General features: G+C 36.3%; 1 protein-coding gene across 2 annotated transcripts in view; it reads left to right on the forward strand.

Annotated features, from left to right (window-relative positions):
* Positions 1–19,054, forward strand: part of Pka-C3 (Protein kinase, cAMP-dependent, catalytic subunit 3) — a 33,587-nt gene extending 14,533 nt beyond the window's left edge. For both annotated transcript variants that reach the window (XM_064691161.1, XM_064691162.1), the window contains exons 3-8: positions 10,633–10,801; positions 12,619–12,728; positions 12,783–13,028; positions 13,087–13,268; positions 18,130–18,207; positions 18,809–19,054. In XM_064691161.1, the coding sequence (XP_064547231.1) occupies positions 10,633–10,801; positions 12,619–12,728; positions 12,783–13,028; positions 13,087–13,268; positions 18,130–18,207; positions 18,809–18,934 (911 nt within the window). In that variant the 3' untranslated portion in view covers positions 18,935–19,054. The remainder of the gene's footprint in view (positions 1–10,632; positions 10,802–12,618; positions 12,729–12,782; positions 13,029–13,086; positions 13,269–18,129; positions 18,208–18,808) is intronic.
* Positions 19,055–19,699: the final 645 nt, after the last annotated feature.

The raw sequence follows: 19,699 nt of genomic DNA on the forward strand, positions 1-19,699 counted from the left end.
TGTGATGTACATAGGTGCACGTTAAGACGGGGTTTCGGGAAGTTCCTCCCGCAAGTGTGGAAAAATCGCGAAAAACGTTTGTATGTAACTTTTTTGTTTACCATCCGATCGGCCTCAAACTTATTTTCAAAGATCTTTGTTCAAATTCATTTGAGGGGTGTTTCACACGTTTCGAAAAATCCGTTCCTCCTTGGTCGAAGATTTGGTGGATGACGTTTGTGTTCAAATTTATTTCCAAAGAATTTCCACTTAAAAAGTCAATTGCATTGAAATTGTGGCTTATATTGGCGGGCAGCATAAATTGGTTTATTTACTTGATTTATACATAGCTATGAGGTTGTGATAGCTATAAAATAAAAGATACTTGATATATATACATATACTATTCTAGAAGCAACACGTCAAATTTGGTGACTCTAGCACTTATTATTTACCAAAATTGCTCAAATAACAGGATTTCGATATCGATTTTTATCAATTACTTGGAAACGGAGTAAGTTATCGAAAATCAGAAACACAGTCGATCTGCGCGGTCACTAGGATGACCTACATCTTAAGTGTAGGTCTCTAGCTCTAGGTTCTGAGATTTTTCCGTTCATACATAGTATTTATTACTAACGGACAGCAGACGGACAGCAGACGGACAGACAGACGGACATAGCTGGATCGACTCGGCTATTGATGATGATTAAGAATATATGTATGTATATACTTTATGGGATCGGAGATGCTTCCTTCTGCCTGTTATATATGTACATTTGCACAAATACTTTATACGCTTTTTACCCATTTTTAATAAGTTAAAGATATAAAAAAAATAGATGTTTCCCAAAGGGACACAACAGACATACCAACAATTAAATAACAACAATAACAGCACACACACAGTACAGAAACCAATACAATCGCAAGTGCAATGCTGTTTTTAGAATTCATATACAGAACTCTTGCAATTTGCGCCCGCTTTCGCAAACACGTGTCAATGTAAGCACACGTCTTAAAAAGAAAGTAGCATTAAAAATATTGGATTAAATTGGTTGGTAGTTCCAATTGATTAATTTATTTGATAAACTGCAATGTGGTAAGCGGGATGGGGTGGTGTGGCGATAGATAAAAAATTAAATATACATAAGAAGTATATATAAATTATATATAAATTATTCAAGAAGATACATGTCAAATTTGATTACTGTAGCTCTTAAATTCTAGGAGATTTACTAAAAAAACTGGATTTCGATATCAATTTTTATCGATTGCTTGAAAACGGGCAAGTTATCGATTATCGAAACGAACTCGTACAGCCCGGGCACTAGGTTGACCTACGTTCAAAATTTCAAGTCTCTAGCTTTTTAGGTTCTGACATCCTTGCGTACATACATACGGACGGACAGACGGACGGACAGACGGACAGACAGAAGGACATGGCTAGATCCTTCTGCCACTTGCACAATAAATTTTACAATTAAAAACAAAAATAGGGATATGCTAAAAAAACTATGTTATGATAGCGATTCTTATTGATAGCTTGAAAACTGGGCAAACTATCGATTTTTAGCTCTTATAAGTTCTGAGATTGATGGATGGACAGACAGACGGAAATGGCTAGATTAGCTCGCTATCGTTGCTGAACAAGAATATATATACTTTATAGAGTCAGAGATGCTTTCTTTTGCCTGTTACTTATATTTGAACAAAACCATAATACCCCTTGAACCATTGTCGAGGGGCTTAGGGTCTAAAAACTATATAGTCGTTTAACCGTTGTAAATAGACCGTATAAGTTTATTCTGTATATTATAAATTTTCGGAAAATTTATAAGCATATGTTATTGAAAATTGTTTTTTGGCAACTTTCCCAAAATTCAGATACTATAGCTAGGAGCTGTTGGCGGTAGGGAGGATAGTGGTGACATAGCTTGCTTCACCTTTGGATGCTTGTCTTGGCGCGATTACACAAACGAATTGAGAATATTAAAACTATAAACATTTCTCGTGCGCGGTTTGCTGTTGTTATTTATAAAAATGACCTAAAATGCATATTGCATAGTATGACAAAAATACAAGTATCAAAGCAGAAAGACCATAGAAACTAACCAGAGTTATTATACACCCTACATTATGATACGCTTTATCAAAGCCAATAAACTGTAAAGACAGACCATGTTTTTGGTAGATTTAACTCCCCAAATTAAGGATATACATTTTTTTCTTTCGTAAACTCTTAAAAAAATATATTAATTTTATTTCTTAAATTTAATTTGATATTGAACATGTTAAGAGTGCTCTAGTCGGAAGTGCCCTACTAGGAGATACCCTCAACCTTCTTCTACCAACAAATAATTTCGCCCCTCCGCCTTGAAATTTGCTTCCTTTTTTACTTTACAGCCTTACCAGCATTGAGCTTTTTATGGAAGCATATGTACATATATATCAATAGCAGCATCTACATAGACTACAATCTCAATTGAAAATCTATTTTTCGAATTGAAAAGGAACACGCGCATCTGAATGTATGTATGTGTGCACATGTGTACAGAAACTCTTGCGCTTTGCGCCAGCTGTTGCCAATATGACCATAACCATAAATATTTTTATTTATTTGTTTCATTTTTGTATTTATTATTAATTAATGGTCGACAAAGCGAGCGTCAATCTTAAAAGACCTATCGGACGGCATCACCATCAATGGGTCATTCAGGACAAACATTTTTAAATATAGGGATAAAAAAATGTGAGAAAGAAGTAAAATAAAAAAGTAAGGTCATTTGAGCAAGTATATAAAATATAAATTAGATAGGGTAAAGACATAGTGATGGGAAATCAACGACCCAGTGATGATTGGTCAGATATATTGAAAGCAACGATTTTGATTGAGTTCAGGGGAGAATACGTGGAACAATCTACTATAATCTTTGCATAATACACGCAAAGAATTGCGCAAAGCGTGATCTGTCGCGAGAATAAAGGAGCGATAATTCCTAATACGTCCTCAGGGAGCAGGGAATTGAAGATGTCAAAATGAATTGAAGAATCTTTTTCGGCAACAATTAACCTAAGTAGGAAGACAACACCAAGAATTGTCTGCCGGTTGGTTAACGATGGAAGATCAAGAAGAAGAAGCATGGTGGAGTACGGTGGCAACCGATGATTGGGGTCATAAGGCAAAACTCATAAATTGCTTCTGACCTGATTCAATACGATCCCGATTATTATACTGCGGAGACCAATAACATAAACAGTATTCAAGGACAGGACATATAAGAGATATGTATGGAAGTTTGTTTAGGAATGGATCGTTAAACTCCTTGGGCCAACGTTTTATTAATCTAAGTACACCTCATTAACAACTATTTGAAGATTAAAGAAGAGTTTGGAATAAAACAGAACATCTAGGTTGATTGTATAACTAGCAAGATAAGACATACTACAATTGAGGGCATAAACATACACTTTGAACAATTAAGATATCATAGAGGGGAGATCTCTATATATACTACTGTGTGTCCTGACTGACTTATTAACTGACTGATTGGTGATCAACGCACAGACCGTAAGAGCTAGGAATCTTATGTGAAGAAGGCGCACGTTAAAACGAGGTTTCGGGAAATGCCACCCGCATGTGTGGAAAAATCTGGAAAAACGTTTGTAATACAATTTTTGTGTTAACCATCCGATTGGCCTCAAAACTCATTTTATGAAAAAAAATTTGAAACGTGTTTCGCAACAATCGCAGAATCAAGCATCCTCGGTAAAAAGTTCGATTCTAAGATATTTTGGTGAAGCTTTAAGGTTTGTCCGATTTGCCTCAAACTTATTTTCAGAGCTCTACATAAGAACTTAATGAAGTTGGCTAGTTGGGAAATTTCACCCGCAACAGTGTTAAATTGGCGAAAAATGGTTGTATGAAAGTTTTTTTAACCAAACTCATTTTCAAAGATCTTTGAGAGAATTTATTTTATAAGTGCCACGGGCAGGGCCGGGTATACCCGCTATTCATTTATAAAAAGAGTAAGAGTAAAGGTTCAAGATGACTATATTGAAAAACGCCAGAAGTAACGGGAACCTGCATAGTAAACTTTAGCATGACTCTTTGGGTGCTACCTTTTAAATAAGAATAAAGCCAAAGCAAAGAAATTAAAAGGTCATGATGCACAGAGTCAAATGCCTTCTTAAATCGGTCTAAATCACATTAGCTTGCATTCTAGAAAGGAAAGCATTAGTTACCAAGGAAGTTAATTAAGGCAGGTTGGACGTAGTTGACCGATTCCTTACGAACCCATATTTAGCAGCATTGATGCAAAGTCGAAGTAATTATTTTTCAAATAATTTAGGGATATTGGTCAGACTTTCTACGCCTTTTGTGGATAGCAATCACATATTCTTTCTAATGGATAAAGCTTAAAGATTCAAAGGACGTCTATGTTAGTAAACCGAATGTAATGAAATTTTCTGCGCATAAATATTTTTTTTTGCAAAATGACAACAGCCTTGACGTGGTGGCTTTAATGAGTTGTGTGGTTATGATTGGAATTAAAATTTATTTTATATTTCAGAAATTGACAAGCGTTACCAACAAAAAACGAGAAAGAAGTGCTATCTTCGGCACACCGAAGATTTAATACCCTTGCAGACCCAACCTTTTCAAAATGCTCATAGTGCTTTGCCCGTATCTAAGAAGCACAGGGAAAATAGTTAATGCCGAGTATGGTTAAGATATCTTGAAAAACAAAACAGGTTTCCATACAAAACTTAATTTTCGACCGATCGATCGTAGCTATATCAGCTATATGATATAGTAGCCCGATGTGAATAAGATTTTGCATTAGTGGAGGGAGCATAGTAAAACTAATAAATGCCGAGTTTGGTCAAGATATCTTGAAAAACAAAAAAAATTCCATACAACAGCATAATTTTCGACCGATCGTTCCAATGGCAGCTATATGATATAGTTGTCCGATCTTAATAGGATTTTGCATATATATGGGGAGCGTACTAAAACTAATAAATACCGAGTTTGGTCAAGATATCTTGAAAAACATAAAAATTTTCCATACAAAAACTTAATTTTCGACCGAACGTTCCTATGGCAGCTATAGATATAGTAGTCCGATCTTAATAGGATTTTGCATATATATGGGGAGCGTAGTAAAACTATTAAATACCGGGTTTGGTCAAGATATCTTGAAAAACATAAAAATTTTCCATACAAAAAATTAATTTTCGACCGATCGTTCCTATGGCAGCTACATGATATAGTTGTCCGATCTTAATAGGATTTTGCATATATATGGGGAGCGTAGTAAAACTAATAAATACCAATTTTAGTCAAGATAACTTGTTAAACAAAAATGTTTTTCATACAAGAACCTACTTTTCGACCGATCGTTCCTATGGCAGCTATATGATATAGTGGTCCGATCCAGCTGGTTTTGACATATGAGCTGCGTGCAACAGAAAGAGGGAATTCTGCAAAGTTTCATAAAGATAGCTTTAAAACTGAGAGACTAGTTTGCATAGAAACAGACAGACCGACTGACGGACAGACGGACATGGCTATATCAACTCGGCTGTTGATACTGATCAAGAATATATATACTTTATGGGGTCGGAGATGTCTCCTTCTATGCGTTACACATTTCACGACAAAATTATAATACCCTCTGCAAGGGTATAAAAATAGTTTAAAAAAGCTAGGTTTCGAAAACGATTTTTATCGATTGCTTAGATTTTTTGATAAGGCAAACGTGCTCGTAGCGAGAGCTGCATTTGGTGTTTGAAGAAAAGGGTTCAGGGGATCTCCTATTCGGGTACTAGCGAATAAAGCCTCTTACTTGTTTATTTTTCAATTGTAATAAAATCTAGTTTTATTAAAGGTTTTAGGGTAATTGCGACTCCGGTGCTGTTAGTTTCTTAAGGGCGATATCCCCTCAGCTGGGCTACCCACAAGTAAGTGGTCCACCGTTAGGCATCGAGCTTAGGAGGGCTTCCACCGTGACCCCCGGCGTCTGTAGTTCTTTTGCTGCGAGCAGCAGATTTCCTACCTGTAGAAGAAGGAGCTCTTATCAGCATGAACGTAAATTCGCAACCGCGTTTGATGTAAATTCGCGAATTGCGACCTCCTTTTTCTCAATTAAAGCTCAAAAAAACAAAAAAAAAAATTATCTTGTTTAATCATAAATTAAGCTCCCGCGAACCAATTCGACTTAAGCTACTCGTCCACATCGCAGCCGTTCGAAACGATATCGGATTGTTATTGCTTTGTAGGTTCATGGAGCCATTTATTGATCTCTCTCCAAGGATGTGGCCGTACCCAATGAATTGCGTCTTTAAAGTCAGACCAGAGCACAGTTGGTCCAATCGGTAATTTTATGAGATTTATGATTCATTAACAGAGATCTGCGAGCATGTGATATATGCCGCGCACAAAAGTCTATGAAGACTCTTCGACTTGAGGAAAGCTCCCTTGGACTTAGATGTCGACAACGAAATACGGCAATCTTCCGTAGAATGGTTGTGTATTGTAGCGCCCTGAGTCAATCCAGTCAACAAGATTCTTTTGCAGAATGGAAAAAGAAAATGGTCTTAAGACCTACAGATCCAACACGAAATCGTAGATGCTGAGTTATTAAATATCGAATATTCTTCGGAATTATAAAATAATCATTTCGGATTTACCTTACCGTTTCTTACACTAGCCACTGAACAGATATATGAAATATTTTCTGTCGAGAATTTAACTGATTACTAGGCAAAAATGTGCTGATACCTGTTTTGCAAAGTTATCATAATGGAATGATTGCTAATCCTCCTCAACTTTATGCATAACGCCTTGAATAAGAATAGCATTAGTAGTATTAGTATATAGTAGTGAACAAGGGCACAGCTGGCCGGACGGGCAATAAAACAACTCCATCGGTCGGTGACGCGATTAGAAATTGGTGTATTCTAATTAGAATTTTAGCACTTATTATAATTTGATATATTGAATAATTAGGAAGACACTCGGTTTTGTCGACCATTTAATGAATAAATAAATATACCCTGAACCCATTTCAAAGGGGTAAAAAGGATATAATGTATTTGTGCAAATGTATGTAACAGGGAGAAGGAAGCATCAGCATCACAAGCCGAGTCGATCTAGCCATGTCCGTCTGTCCGTCCGTCCGTCTGTCCGTATGTATGCACGTAAGGATCTCAAAACCTATAAGCACTAGAGACTTGAAATTCCAACTGTAGGTCCTCCTAGTGCCCGCGTAGAACGATTTTTTCCGATATTCGATAACTTCCTCGTTTCCAAGTAATCGTTAAAAATCTATATCGAAATCCTGTTTTTTTGAGAAATATTGGTAAATAAGATGAGCTAGAGTCACCAAACTTGACTAGTATATATATGTATAGCATCTTTCAATTTATAGCAATCGCCCAATGAGATGTACTTTAGAAAATTTTATGAAGATCGGTCAAGAAACAGAAATTATTAAGGAAAACAAATTTGGCTGTCTTCGAGTTTTGGGCAGCAAGCGAAAATTGCTAGAATTTCTGTACACACACACATTCATACGCGTCTTCTGTGAATCAACAGCATTGCATTTGCGATTGTTTTCTGTGCTGCTATTTTACCCCGTCTTTTTCTCATTAAGACTTAATTCTTGGTGTGGCGGTTGAGTAGAGGCGGTTGCAAGTAGTGCGGGTTATATTACGAGTTCGAGACTTATCGAAGAGACACTTTCTTTTCTATTTTAATTTATTTTTATTACTGCTGAAGCATAAGGGTTCAGGGTATTCCCTAGCCGTGAGCTCCTGACTAGAGCCTCTTACTTGTTCTTATACACTTCAGTCAATGTCAATCATTGATTTCAAAGCTGAGTCTGATACTTTAACGCCTAATTTATGTAAAGCTTCTAATCTATATTCTTACTCTGTAAAGCTTCTAATCTATATTCTTACTCTGTAAAATCTAGGATTAACTTTAATTTGTCCATTTAAACGCAGTATGCTTTTTTTCATTTTATTTTAAATGTTCTTTAGATGGCATATCTAAGTTGAAAATCAAATTAACCCCTTTTAATTAAATTTAAACAGCTTATATATCCTTTAAAGCAATTGTTTGCCATCCAAAAGTTTATTTAACTAGAAAGAAGGAATATCTTCGGCGCGCAGAAGATTTAATACCCTTGCACACATTTGGCTTGATCTTGGAAAACAATATAGTTTAACAAAAATAACTCATTTGTCTATCGATTCTTCCTGTAGAGCTATACAATAGGGAAGTGCGATCTTGATCATATACAAGAAGAAGAAAAAGCAGATGTCGTCAGAGTAAGAGGCTATTAGCAGTTTTGCTGGCAAAGGTGGGGGCCCCGGACACTCTCCTGATGCACGCCAGAACTGAACGGTAGGGCCGCGGATGTAGTTGACCTTACGTAAAATTGTATAGCAAGCCATTGCAGTACACTTTGCAGTCGCAGACTGTTTTAGTTTCAGCTTCGATAAGAAAGGCAGAAAACTTATCTTTGGATTGATACGGAGCACCAAAACAAATTTTTATAATTCGATAGTATTTGTTTCTACATGTTATTTAAGATTTCTTACATAGGTCCACATGTTAAAAATGGTTCAATTATCGTGTAATTAATCCCCAACTGCACATGTACCGTCTAGAATAGTAGATACAGGTTAAGTATATTATTTATTTTTATTATTTTTTATTTTGTTGCCCAAAAGCTGAGCAGTGACTTGTCGGGTTGAGCTCTAGACTTATCTTATGGTGTCAAAATAGAATAAATATCCTCCAAAAGTCAAAATCTTTGGGATAACCCCTTCTGAAATTGATTTAAGATACTGATTCACCTTGCATATCCAAAGCTTTTAAAAGGTTTTTGATATCTCGGAGCGTGATGTGCAATGGTAGAAGCGCATTTTGCATGGCATGATCTCCCAAAGTATGTAGTGCTTCTTTTTTCCAGTGCTTTCTTGAGTAATAATCGTGTCGAGCTTGGGTGTTTCAGAGGCAGGGAAAGCAGCAATACATTGTATAGGCACGTATAACAATTTAATGACATGGCTATATCTGTCAATCGTAGAAGACCTTCCACAGCAATATAATTGGAGAATATATGATTTACATTGTGGAGTAAAAAGATTGAGAATATGACAGATGATCGCATGTGCATGGCCTGCATCGAGATGTGTCATCGGGCAGGTTTGTTGAAATGATATATCTTGAAAGCTAAAATGGTATACGTTGAAGGTCTTATGTAAATACAGAGGTGAGGTAAAATAAAAAAAATTTAAAAATATATTCATTAGTTTTTAGGAAGCGTTAAGCCTTTAAAATCGGTTATTAGATTCTTAAGTAATGATCAAAAATAAAAAAAAAAATGTTTTAATAAATATATAAATAAATAACATACCAGCTTTTAACAAATAACTTTGCTGTCGTCAAGTGTGCTCGACTACGAAATCCTTAGTCAATATGATATTTTGGTTAGTTACCTATAGGCGCATTTATGCACAGTACACAAATACACGTGCTTAACTGGGAGATTTATGCAGCAGCAAAGATGCTTCTTCCCTGCACTACATTATTAAAAAATTTAATGTGGAATAACTGCTATGTTGGTTGTGCGATCTTAATGAAATTTAACGGCATTGAAATCTGTGTATAGACCAAACCACAATGATCCATCCTCAACAAGTCAAAGTGGTCTAGTCGGAAGTTCCCTCATCTGGAGTCGAGCTCGCAACCGACTGAACCACTTCCACCGCCTTATACTCCACAGCCCCACATCAAAAATGAATTAAATTGTAAAAATGAATTAAATATATATGTATGTCACACACAGCACAGAATGCAATACAATCGCAATTGAAGCTATAATTATAGAATTCATTAAAACACATGTATACTGAAATTATTGTAGTTTTAGCCAGCTGCCGCAAACACGTAACTTGTCAATATAAACACACGTTTTCTTTAAAACTTGCTGTGTTTCTCAACGAATCTGGATGAAATTTTCAACCTTATTTAGCTATAGAATATTCGTATATTCGTAAAGAATTGCATTCAAATTGTGGCGATAGCTATGAAATGCTATACTATTCTTGAAATCTAAGAGATTTGCTTAAAAAACAAGAATTCGATATCGATTTTAATCAATTGCTTGGGAACGGGACATTGAAAAAACGCTGGTGCTGCCTGGGAACTAGGAGGACCTACGACTAACTTTATTTAGTTGTCTAGATCGACACGTTCACACATACGGACGGATAGTCAGACAGACATGGCTAGATGAACTCGTTATTGACGTTGATCAAGTATACATACACTCTGCCGGGTCGGAGATGCTTCCTTCTGCCTGTTACTTTAATTGGTACAAACACATTATACCCATTTATCCATTTTCAATGGGTTCAGGGTATAAAAAGAAATATGGGCCCAAATATGTGTATTAGAAAATGTTGGTTGTTTTAATTGATACCATTTTCATAAAATTACAAGCGATATAAAATCGGCAGAGAAACCTCAGAAAATATCACCCGCACAACCACACAAGCTCGTGTTGTCAAGCTTTTGTGTTTGTCCATTATTGTCATTTCTTGCTTAATTTGTATTTCTCTCTTTGATTTCAGGCACTGGTACATTTGGACGGGTTTGTCTCTGCCGTGATCGCATTACCGAAAAATACTGTGCCATGAAAATTTTAGCTATGACAGAAGTCATACGCCTTAAACAAATTGAACATGTTAAGAATGAGCGAAATATATTGCGTGAAATACGACATCCTTTCGTCATCTCCTTGTAAGTACTATGTATTTATAGGTTACTATATCGTTGTTCCTGTATTAGCCTGGACCTTACATTTTTCTGAAAATTGTAACTTTCATTTTTTTATACGAGGCATATACTGATGAAATGAGAAACATGTTTGAAATAAATCCTTTAAAATTGTTTTATAACGATTCGGGAATAGATCTTTCTCAATAACTTTGATTGCAAACGAAAAAGTTTCATGCAACCGTTTTCCATTAATTTAAAATAGCTTCAGGTGGATTATCCATAATCGATAAAACTCTTAAAATTCTGTTTTGGGGCTTTGATACAAGATTCAAACAAGTAAGAGGTTCTAGTCGGGATCTCCCGACTAGGAGATACCCTGAACCCTCTTCTTCCAACACCAAATGCAGCTCGCGCTACGCGCTCGTTTGATTTAGTAGTAATAAGGAAAAATGAAAATAAAAAAAACAAATTGTTCCCTTGGCAGGGTTCGAACTCGCAACTAACCGCACCACTTACCGCTGACTCTAATCAAGGGCCACACCAATAATTGAGCTTTAATGAGAAAAAACCAATTGAAATAGCAGCACAGAAAGCAATACAATCGCAATTGCAATGCTGTTGATAGAATTCAAAGCAAACACGCATGAATGTATGTATGTGTACATGTATACAGAAATTCTTGGAATTTGCGCAGCAGCTATGCAGCTAACACGTGCGCACATAACTTTTGTGTTTCTTTACCGATCTTAATGAAATTTTCGACAGTACATCTTATTGTAGAATAGAATAAAGAATATTTGTGTATTCTCAAAAATGCAATTGCATATAAATTGGGGCTTAAATTGATGGGCAATACAAGTTGGATAAATAACTTGATTTATAGCTTTGCGGTGGTAGCGGGGAGGTGGCGATAGGTATAAAATGAAAGATACTTGATATATGTATATATACTATTCTAGAAGCTACATGTCAAGTTTGATGACTCTAGCTCTTATTATTTGCCGAAATTACTCAAAAAACAGGATTTAAATATCGATTTTTATCGATTACTTGGAAACGGGGCGAGCTATCGAATATCGAAAACAAACTTGATCTGCGCGGGCATTAGGAGGACCTACAGTTAAAATTTCAAATCTCTAGCTCTTATAGGTTCTGATATCCTTGCGTTCATACATACGGACGGACGGACGGACAGACGGACAGACAGACAGACGGACATGGCTAGATCGACTCGGCTTTTGATGCTGATCAAGAATATATAGTCTTTATGGGGTCGGAGATGCTTCCTTCTGCCTGTTACATACATTTGCACAAATACAATATACCCTTATTACCCATTTTTAATGGGTTTAGGATATAATAAATGCTGAGTTAGGTCAAGATATCGTGAAAAACAAAAAATGTTTCCATACAACAACTTAATTTTCGAGTTTTTCATACAAGAACCTCTTTCGACCGATCGTTCCTATGGCAGCTATATGATATAGTGGTCCGATCCAGCTGGTTCCGATGTATATATATAACCCCATATATATGCACTTCTGCAAAGTTTCAAAAAGATAGCTTCAAAGAGGAACTAGCTCGCATAGAAACAGACAGACGGACATGGCTATATCGACTGGGCTGGTGATACTGATCATGAATATATATACTTTATGGGGTCGGAGATGTGTCATATGCGTTACACATTTCAAGACAAATTATAATACCCTCTGCAAGGGTATAAAAACATATCATCAATACTTGATTCACTGTTACTCATATTTTAGAAATTATCATTAATGCCTTTTAATCAGCGTTATCTTGGAATTATAATCGATCCTTTCTTCGTCTAACAGAGAATGGTCCACCAAGGATGAGTCTAATCTATATATGATCTTTGATTATGTTTGCGGCGGTGAGCTGTTTACATATCTGCGTAATGCAGGAAAGTTTACTAGTCAAACTTGTAAGTAGGACCATAAGTCAATCCCACAAAGAAAATAAAAACTTTTTTCTTCAGCGAATTTCTATGCAGCAGAAATTGTCAGCGCTCTTGAATACCTGCACTCACTGCAAATTATCTATCGGGACTTAAAACCAGAGAATTTGTTAATAAATAGAGATGGTCATATAAAGATAACCGATTTCGGCTTTGCTAAAAAGCTCCGTGATCGAACATGGACATTATGCGGCACTCCTGAATATATAGCTCCAGAGATAATACAATCTAAAGGCCACAACAAGGCAGTCGACTGGTGGGCGTTGGGTATGTTATACTGAAGCCTACGTTTCACCATAATATTATTTCGATATTCTTTTTACAGGTGTGCTTGTTTATGAAATGCTTGTGGGGTATCCGCCATTTTATGATGAGCAACCATTTGGCATTTATGAAAAGATATTGAGCGGCAAAATTGAATGGGAGCGCCACATGGATCCTATTGCTAAAGACCTAATAAAAAAGTTGCTGGTGAATGACAGAACAAAGAGACTGGGTAATATGAAGGTAAGAATTAAATGTAATAATTTATATATTTAGTAATAGATAGAGATGCTGGCTTAAAAATAAGACCATGATAAGTGACTGGACAAATTAATTGCTTAATAAATCTATATCTGCTATTACTCAGTGGGGGATAGAACCAAAAGACTTGCTGAAGATGTTTTTCTTCTTTTCCATCTCTGTAGCTTCACGCCAATTGAGTTTGTATAGCGTAATCTTTATATACTGAACCCATGGATAATGGATATAAAGGGTATAATCGTTTTGTGAATTTGTATGTAACAGGCAGACGGAAGCATCTCCGATTCTTGTCGGCGTCAATAGCTGAATCGATCTACCCATGTCCGCTTGTCATAGACATTAAGAAAAAGTTAAAAAAGGAAAGGTCCAAAATGACTACCTTTAGGGACACCAGAAGTAACGTCACCCTCTTTCGAGGTAGTCAACCTCAGCATACAAAGTCATGGTAGTCATGCTACCCTTTTAATCTAGCCAAGGCCGTCTGTCTGTCCGTCTAGCCGTCCGTCTATTTGTATGTAGGTATCCAAGCGTAGAACGAGTTTACTCTCGATAATCGATAACTTTCCCGGTTTTCAAGCAATCGATGAAATCGATATCGAAATCCTGTTTTTTTATATCTCTCTGATTTAGATTCTAGAAAAGAAAGATCAACTTTCATTTTGTAGGTATCTTGATCTGTGCTGGGTATGTGCTGCTATTTTAATATTTTTTCGATTAAAGGAACTTTTATTTGTTTATACCCTGAACCCATGAAAAATTGTTAAAAAAAGGTTTAATGTTTTTGTGCAAATGTATGTAACAGGCAGAAGGAAGCATCTCCGACCCCATAAAGTATATATATTCTTGATCAGCATCAATAGCCGAGTCGATTAAGCCATGTCCGTCTGTCTGTCCGTCCGTGTGTATGAGCGCAAGGATATCAGAACCTATAGTTCCTCCTAGTGCCCGCGCAGTATGAGTTTGTTTCCGAAATTCAATAAGTTGCCCGTTTTCAAGCAATCGATAAAAATTAAAATCCTGATTTATGAGCAATTCTTGTAATTTTAAGAGCTAAATTCACCAAACTTTATATGTTGATTCTAGTATAGTATATATATCAAGTATCTTTCATTTTATAGCCGTCGCCAACTCCCCGCTACCATCACATAGCTATAAATCAAGTATAAACACCAATTTTTATTGCCCACCAATATAAGCCAAAATTAAAATGCAATTGACTTATTCAAATATTCTATAGTACAATAATATCTACTGTTGAAAATGTCATTAAGATCGGTTAAGAAACACAGAAGTTATTAAAGAAAACGTGTTTTGGCTGGCCACGAGTTTGGGGCAGCTAGCGCAAATTGCAAGAATTTATTTACATGCAATTGTACATGTACACACAAACACGACTTTATTGAATTCTATCAACAGCATTGCATTTGCGATTGTATTGTTTTCTGTGCTGCTTTTTCAATCCGTTTTTTTCTCATTGAGACTTAATTATTGGTGTGGCTGTTGAGTAGAAGCAGCGACAGTACCGAAGGAACTATTTGTATACCCTTGCACAGGGTATTATAGTTTTGTCGTGAAATGGGTATCGAATAGAAGAATACATCTTATATGAACAACTTTTTTGGTGATCAAGATATCTTGACCAATCTCAGCATTTTTTAGTTTTACTATGCGACCCATATATATGAAAATCCTAACAACATCGGATTAGTATATAAAATACTGCCAAAGGAACGATCGTTCGAAACTAAAGTTGTTGTAAAAAAAACTTTTTTGTTTTTCTCGATATCTTACCAAACTCGGCATTTATAGGTCAAACTATGCTACCTACATTTAAGCAAAATCTTATTAACATCGGACCACTATATCATATAGCTGCCATAGGAACGATCGGTCGAAAAGTAGGTTTTTGTATGAAAACATTTTTGGTTTATTAAGATATCTTGACCAAACTCGGCATTTATTTGTTTTACTATGCTCCCCGTATATATGCAAAATCCTAACAACATCGGACCACTATATCATATAGCTTCCATAGGAACTTAAGTTGTATGAACAAATTTTCGTTTTTCAACATATCTTAACCATAGTCGGCATAACCTATTTTCCCTGTGCTCCTTTGATACGGGCAAAGCACTATGAGCATTATGAAAAGGTTGGGTCTGCAAGGGTATTAAATCTTCGGCATGCCGTAGATAGCCCTTCTTTCTCGTTTTTTTCAATTTATTATTATTACTGCTAAAGCAAACGAGCGCGTAGATCGTGCAGCATTTGGTGATGGATGAAGAGGGTTCAGGATATCCCCTAGTCGGGAGTTCCCGACTTCTTGTTTTTTAATGAGCGCGTATTGCGGGCTGCATTTGGTGTTGGTGGAAAAATTGCAGTTTCCCAGTTTATTATGGCAATATAGAGCGTCTATCTTAGGCATATATAGAATTGCGAGAATGTAATGTTCATCACAATTGTTCCATACATATCTATATATAAAACTGTTTGTCCTGACTGACTGAATGACTGACTGACAGACTGATTGGTCATCAACGCACAGCCCAAACCGTAAGAGCTAGGAAGCTGAAATTTGTACTGTAGTTACCATATGTGATGAATGTGCACGTTAAAACAGGGTTTCGGGAAATTCCACCCGCATGTGTGGAAAAATGTGAAAGTTTTTTTGCTTACCATCTGATCGGCTTCAAACAAATTTTCAAGGGTCTTTGTCAAAATTCATTATTTTACACTTTTTGGTCAAAGATTTGGTGGGTGACGTTTCGCCCTCAAATTCATTTCCAAGGATCTATACGAAGAATCATTTGAGACGTGTTCCACACTTTTCACAGAATCCAAGTTTCCTCGATAGAAATGCGATTCAAAGCTTTCTTGGGCGAGGTTTTAAGTTTTGTCCGATTTGCTTCAAACTTATTTTCAAGACTCGACATAAGAACTTTATGATTACGTGTTTCAGCGGTTTGGGAAGTTCCACCCGCAGTGGTTAACTAGCGAAAAGCGGATGTATGAAAATTTTGTTTACCATCTAATCGGCCTCAAAATCATTTTTAAAGATTTTTGTGAGAGTTAATTTGGCACGTTCTTGGTTGCCAATACGGGTCAAAGGCCGAACAAACGAATTCTTCAGCTTCAAAATTCTCACCGCAAAACTAGCATGTGCGGAAAACGTTTATTCCCAAACTCGGTTCTTTATTCGATGCACTTAAAACATATTTTTAAATAGAAGTGGAGATCAAGATGGGTTAATTTCAATTTTCCATTGGCGTGTACTCATTGGAAAGGTAATAGCTAAAAATTTTTAGCACAAAACGTTCCACGGTCAAGGCCGGGCAATACCAGCTAGTTATACTCTGAACCCATTGAAAATGGGTGAAAAGGGTAAAATGTATTTGTGCAAATGTATGTAACAGGCAGAAGGATGCTTCACCGACCCCTAAAAGTATATATATTCTTGATCCGACTGTCTGTCCGTATGTATGAACGCAAGGATCTCATTATCTATAAGAGCTAGAGACTTGAAATTCAAGCTGTAGGTCCTCCTAGTGCTTTCGCATATCGAGTTTCTTTCCGATTTTCGATTACTTACTCCGTTTCCAAGCATTCGATAAGAGTCGATATCGAAATCCTGTTTTTCAACAAACCAATTTATGCTGCCCACCAATATAAGTCACAATTTAAATGCAATTGACTTTTTAAGAACACACAAATATTCTATAGCACAAAAAGATGTAATGTAGAAATTTTCATCAAGATCGGTTATGAAACACAGAAATTATTAATAAAAACGGGTTTTGATTTTCCTCGTATCAGCGGCAGCAAGCGCAAACTCCAAGAATTTCTGTATGCATGTTCACACACATTCATGCGCGTCTGCTTTGAATTCTATTAACAGCAGTGCAGTTGCGATTGTATTGTTTTCTGTGCTGCTATTTTAATTCGTTTTTTTCTCATTAAGACTCAGTTATTGGTGTAGCTGGTGAGTAGAGGCGGCGGTAAGTATTGAAGTCTGTTTTGAGTTCGAACCCTACCGAGGAAACAATTTTTTTTTTTTTTTGGCTGGTGTGGGTGTTGAGTAGAGTCGGCAGCATGTAATGCTGTCAGTTACACGTTCGAACCCTGCCAAGGGAACTTTTAATTTATCTTTATTACTACTAAAGCAAACGAGCGCGTAGCGCGAGCTGCATTTGGAGGGTTCAGGGTATCCCCTAGTCGGGAGCTCCCGACTAGAACCTCTGACTTTTCTTGGTGAGGTTAAGGATTGGCCGAACTCTTCATCTCGTACTGGGATATCCGGAGAACTTAAGAACTTAAGAAATTAAGTGGCTAAGCGGCGCATGTCGTTTCCAGTAAATTCCTCTCAAAGCTAGACAGAACACCTTGACACCCTCGCTGTCGTCTTCTACTGAGCAGACCTAACGGACGCCTTTTCCAGCCATGCATCATCATACGATCCAGCACCAAAGCTCGCTCACGACATTATCAGACAACGCGAATTTTGGTCGCCGCGCTCTTAGCGAAAGCTTTCGGTAAAGCTTTGAATAAAGCTTGACTTACTCTATTTAACTTGACAAAGTGCTCATCGCTAGAGAGCATAATTGCAAAAGTGATACGCATTCAGCCTAATCTGAACTACTGAACTCCTCTCTGCAATATAAGAGAGCTTCCAGTTTTAGCACCATATGTTCAAAAGTAACTTTGTGTTCTATTTTTGTTCAGTACCTAAAAACTGTCCACTACAGAGGGTTCAGGGTATCCCCTAGTCGGGAGCTCCCGACTAGAACCTCTTTCTTGATATATATGTTTAATTATTTGTCTTCTGTTTACTCTATAATACCCGCAGAATGGTGCTGATGACGTTAAGAGGCATCGGTGGTTCAAGAACTTAAATTGGAATGACGTCTATAACAAGAAGCTTAAGGTAAGTGGTACAAACCACACAGACATATTTTGATTTAAAGGAGTCGCCTAAAATGTAATGGATATACACGATGAAATAGGTCAGTCTATTCATGATTATTGGAGATAAAGATTAGTATGAAAAGAACTTACCAAACACAGAACAAGTCATGTTTTTGACAACTGATTACATTCCGAAAATGTAACTTTAGATTTTTTTTTAAAGTAAGAGTACACTAGAGTGGAGTACCCGACTGGTAGACACCTTAAACCCAACGTCGAGCGTCAGGTAAAAAATTTAAAGTTCCTTATATGTATACATAAACACAAAAAACACACATACATACATATCGAAAGTTTTTCTACTTTGCCCAAAATGAAAAGATTAGGACTGTTAAAAGGAAATTCCTTGTACGTATCGTAATAATGGGCTAATCCTACTTGTTTGTAAACGAACCGATTATACATCTTTGTGTCCCCAATCTAGTAATGATCATGTGATTAAAATAATAAAGAAATCTTGCATAAATCAAGTTAAGCTTATACAGTTCCGGATACAGATTAAAACTGAACACTTTTTTACTGTGTATTTAATCATTAACCGTTTTGTGTGTTTATTGCAGCCACCAATTTTACCTGATGTTCATCATGATGGTGATACAACAAATTTTGATGATTATCCCGAAACGGATTGGAAACCCACCACTGCATTAGACCAGAATGATTTGCAGTTATTTAATGATTTCTAAACGAAACAAAAGTATAACAATAGATACAAACGTTAATTTATTTAATATGTGTAAAACTATGATGTGGCAAAATATTAATTAATTAATAATTAAACAAATAAGTGTTGAACAAGTATAAAATTCATAGCAAAATCGTTCAAAATAGTGTAGTGGCTTTGAGGGGGTACCTCTCTCCCTATAATTTATATATATTATTAGCGGGTATAACTCGGCCTTGCCCGTGGCACGTATAAAATAAATGTTCTCAAAAGGCTTTGAAAATGATTTTAAAACTGATCGGACGGTAAACAAACAATTTTTATACAAACGTTTTTCGCCAATTCACCACTGTTGTGGGTGGAATTTGCCAAAGCGCTGAAACACACATTCATTATATTCTTATGTTGAGCTTTGAAAATAAGTTTGAAGCAAATCAGACAAAACTTAAAACTTCACCAAAAAATCTTTAAAAAGCACTTTCCACCGAAGAAGTCTGGATTTTGGGGAAAGTGGGAAACACGTCTCAAATGATTTTTCTTATAGATCTTTGGAAATGAATTTGAGGGCGAAACGTCATCCACCATTTTTTCCAAGGACGGATGGATTTTCTAAAAAGTGCGAAAAACCCCTCAAAAGAATTTGAACAAAGATCTTTGAAAATAAGTTTGAGGCCGATAGATCCAGTCATTTATATCTTTTCGTCGTGCATTTTCGATAAGAGCACTCTTACTTGATAGGTATTAAGCAAAAATGGAAAATAAAAGAATACTAATTCGAAAAACAAGT

Source organism: Drosophila montana, unplaced genomic scaffold, assembly GCF_035044405.1.
Source record: "Drosophila montana isolate Dmon_TW-CO22-7 unplaced genomic scaffold, ASM3504440v1 contig_3394_1, whole genome shotgun sequence".
Lineage (NCBI taxonomy): Eukaryota > Metazoa > Arthropoda > Insecta > Diptera > Drosophilidae > Drosophila > Drosophila montana.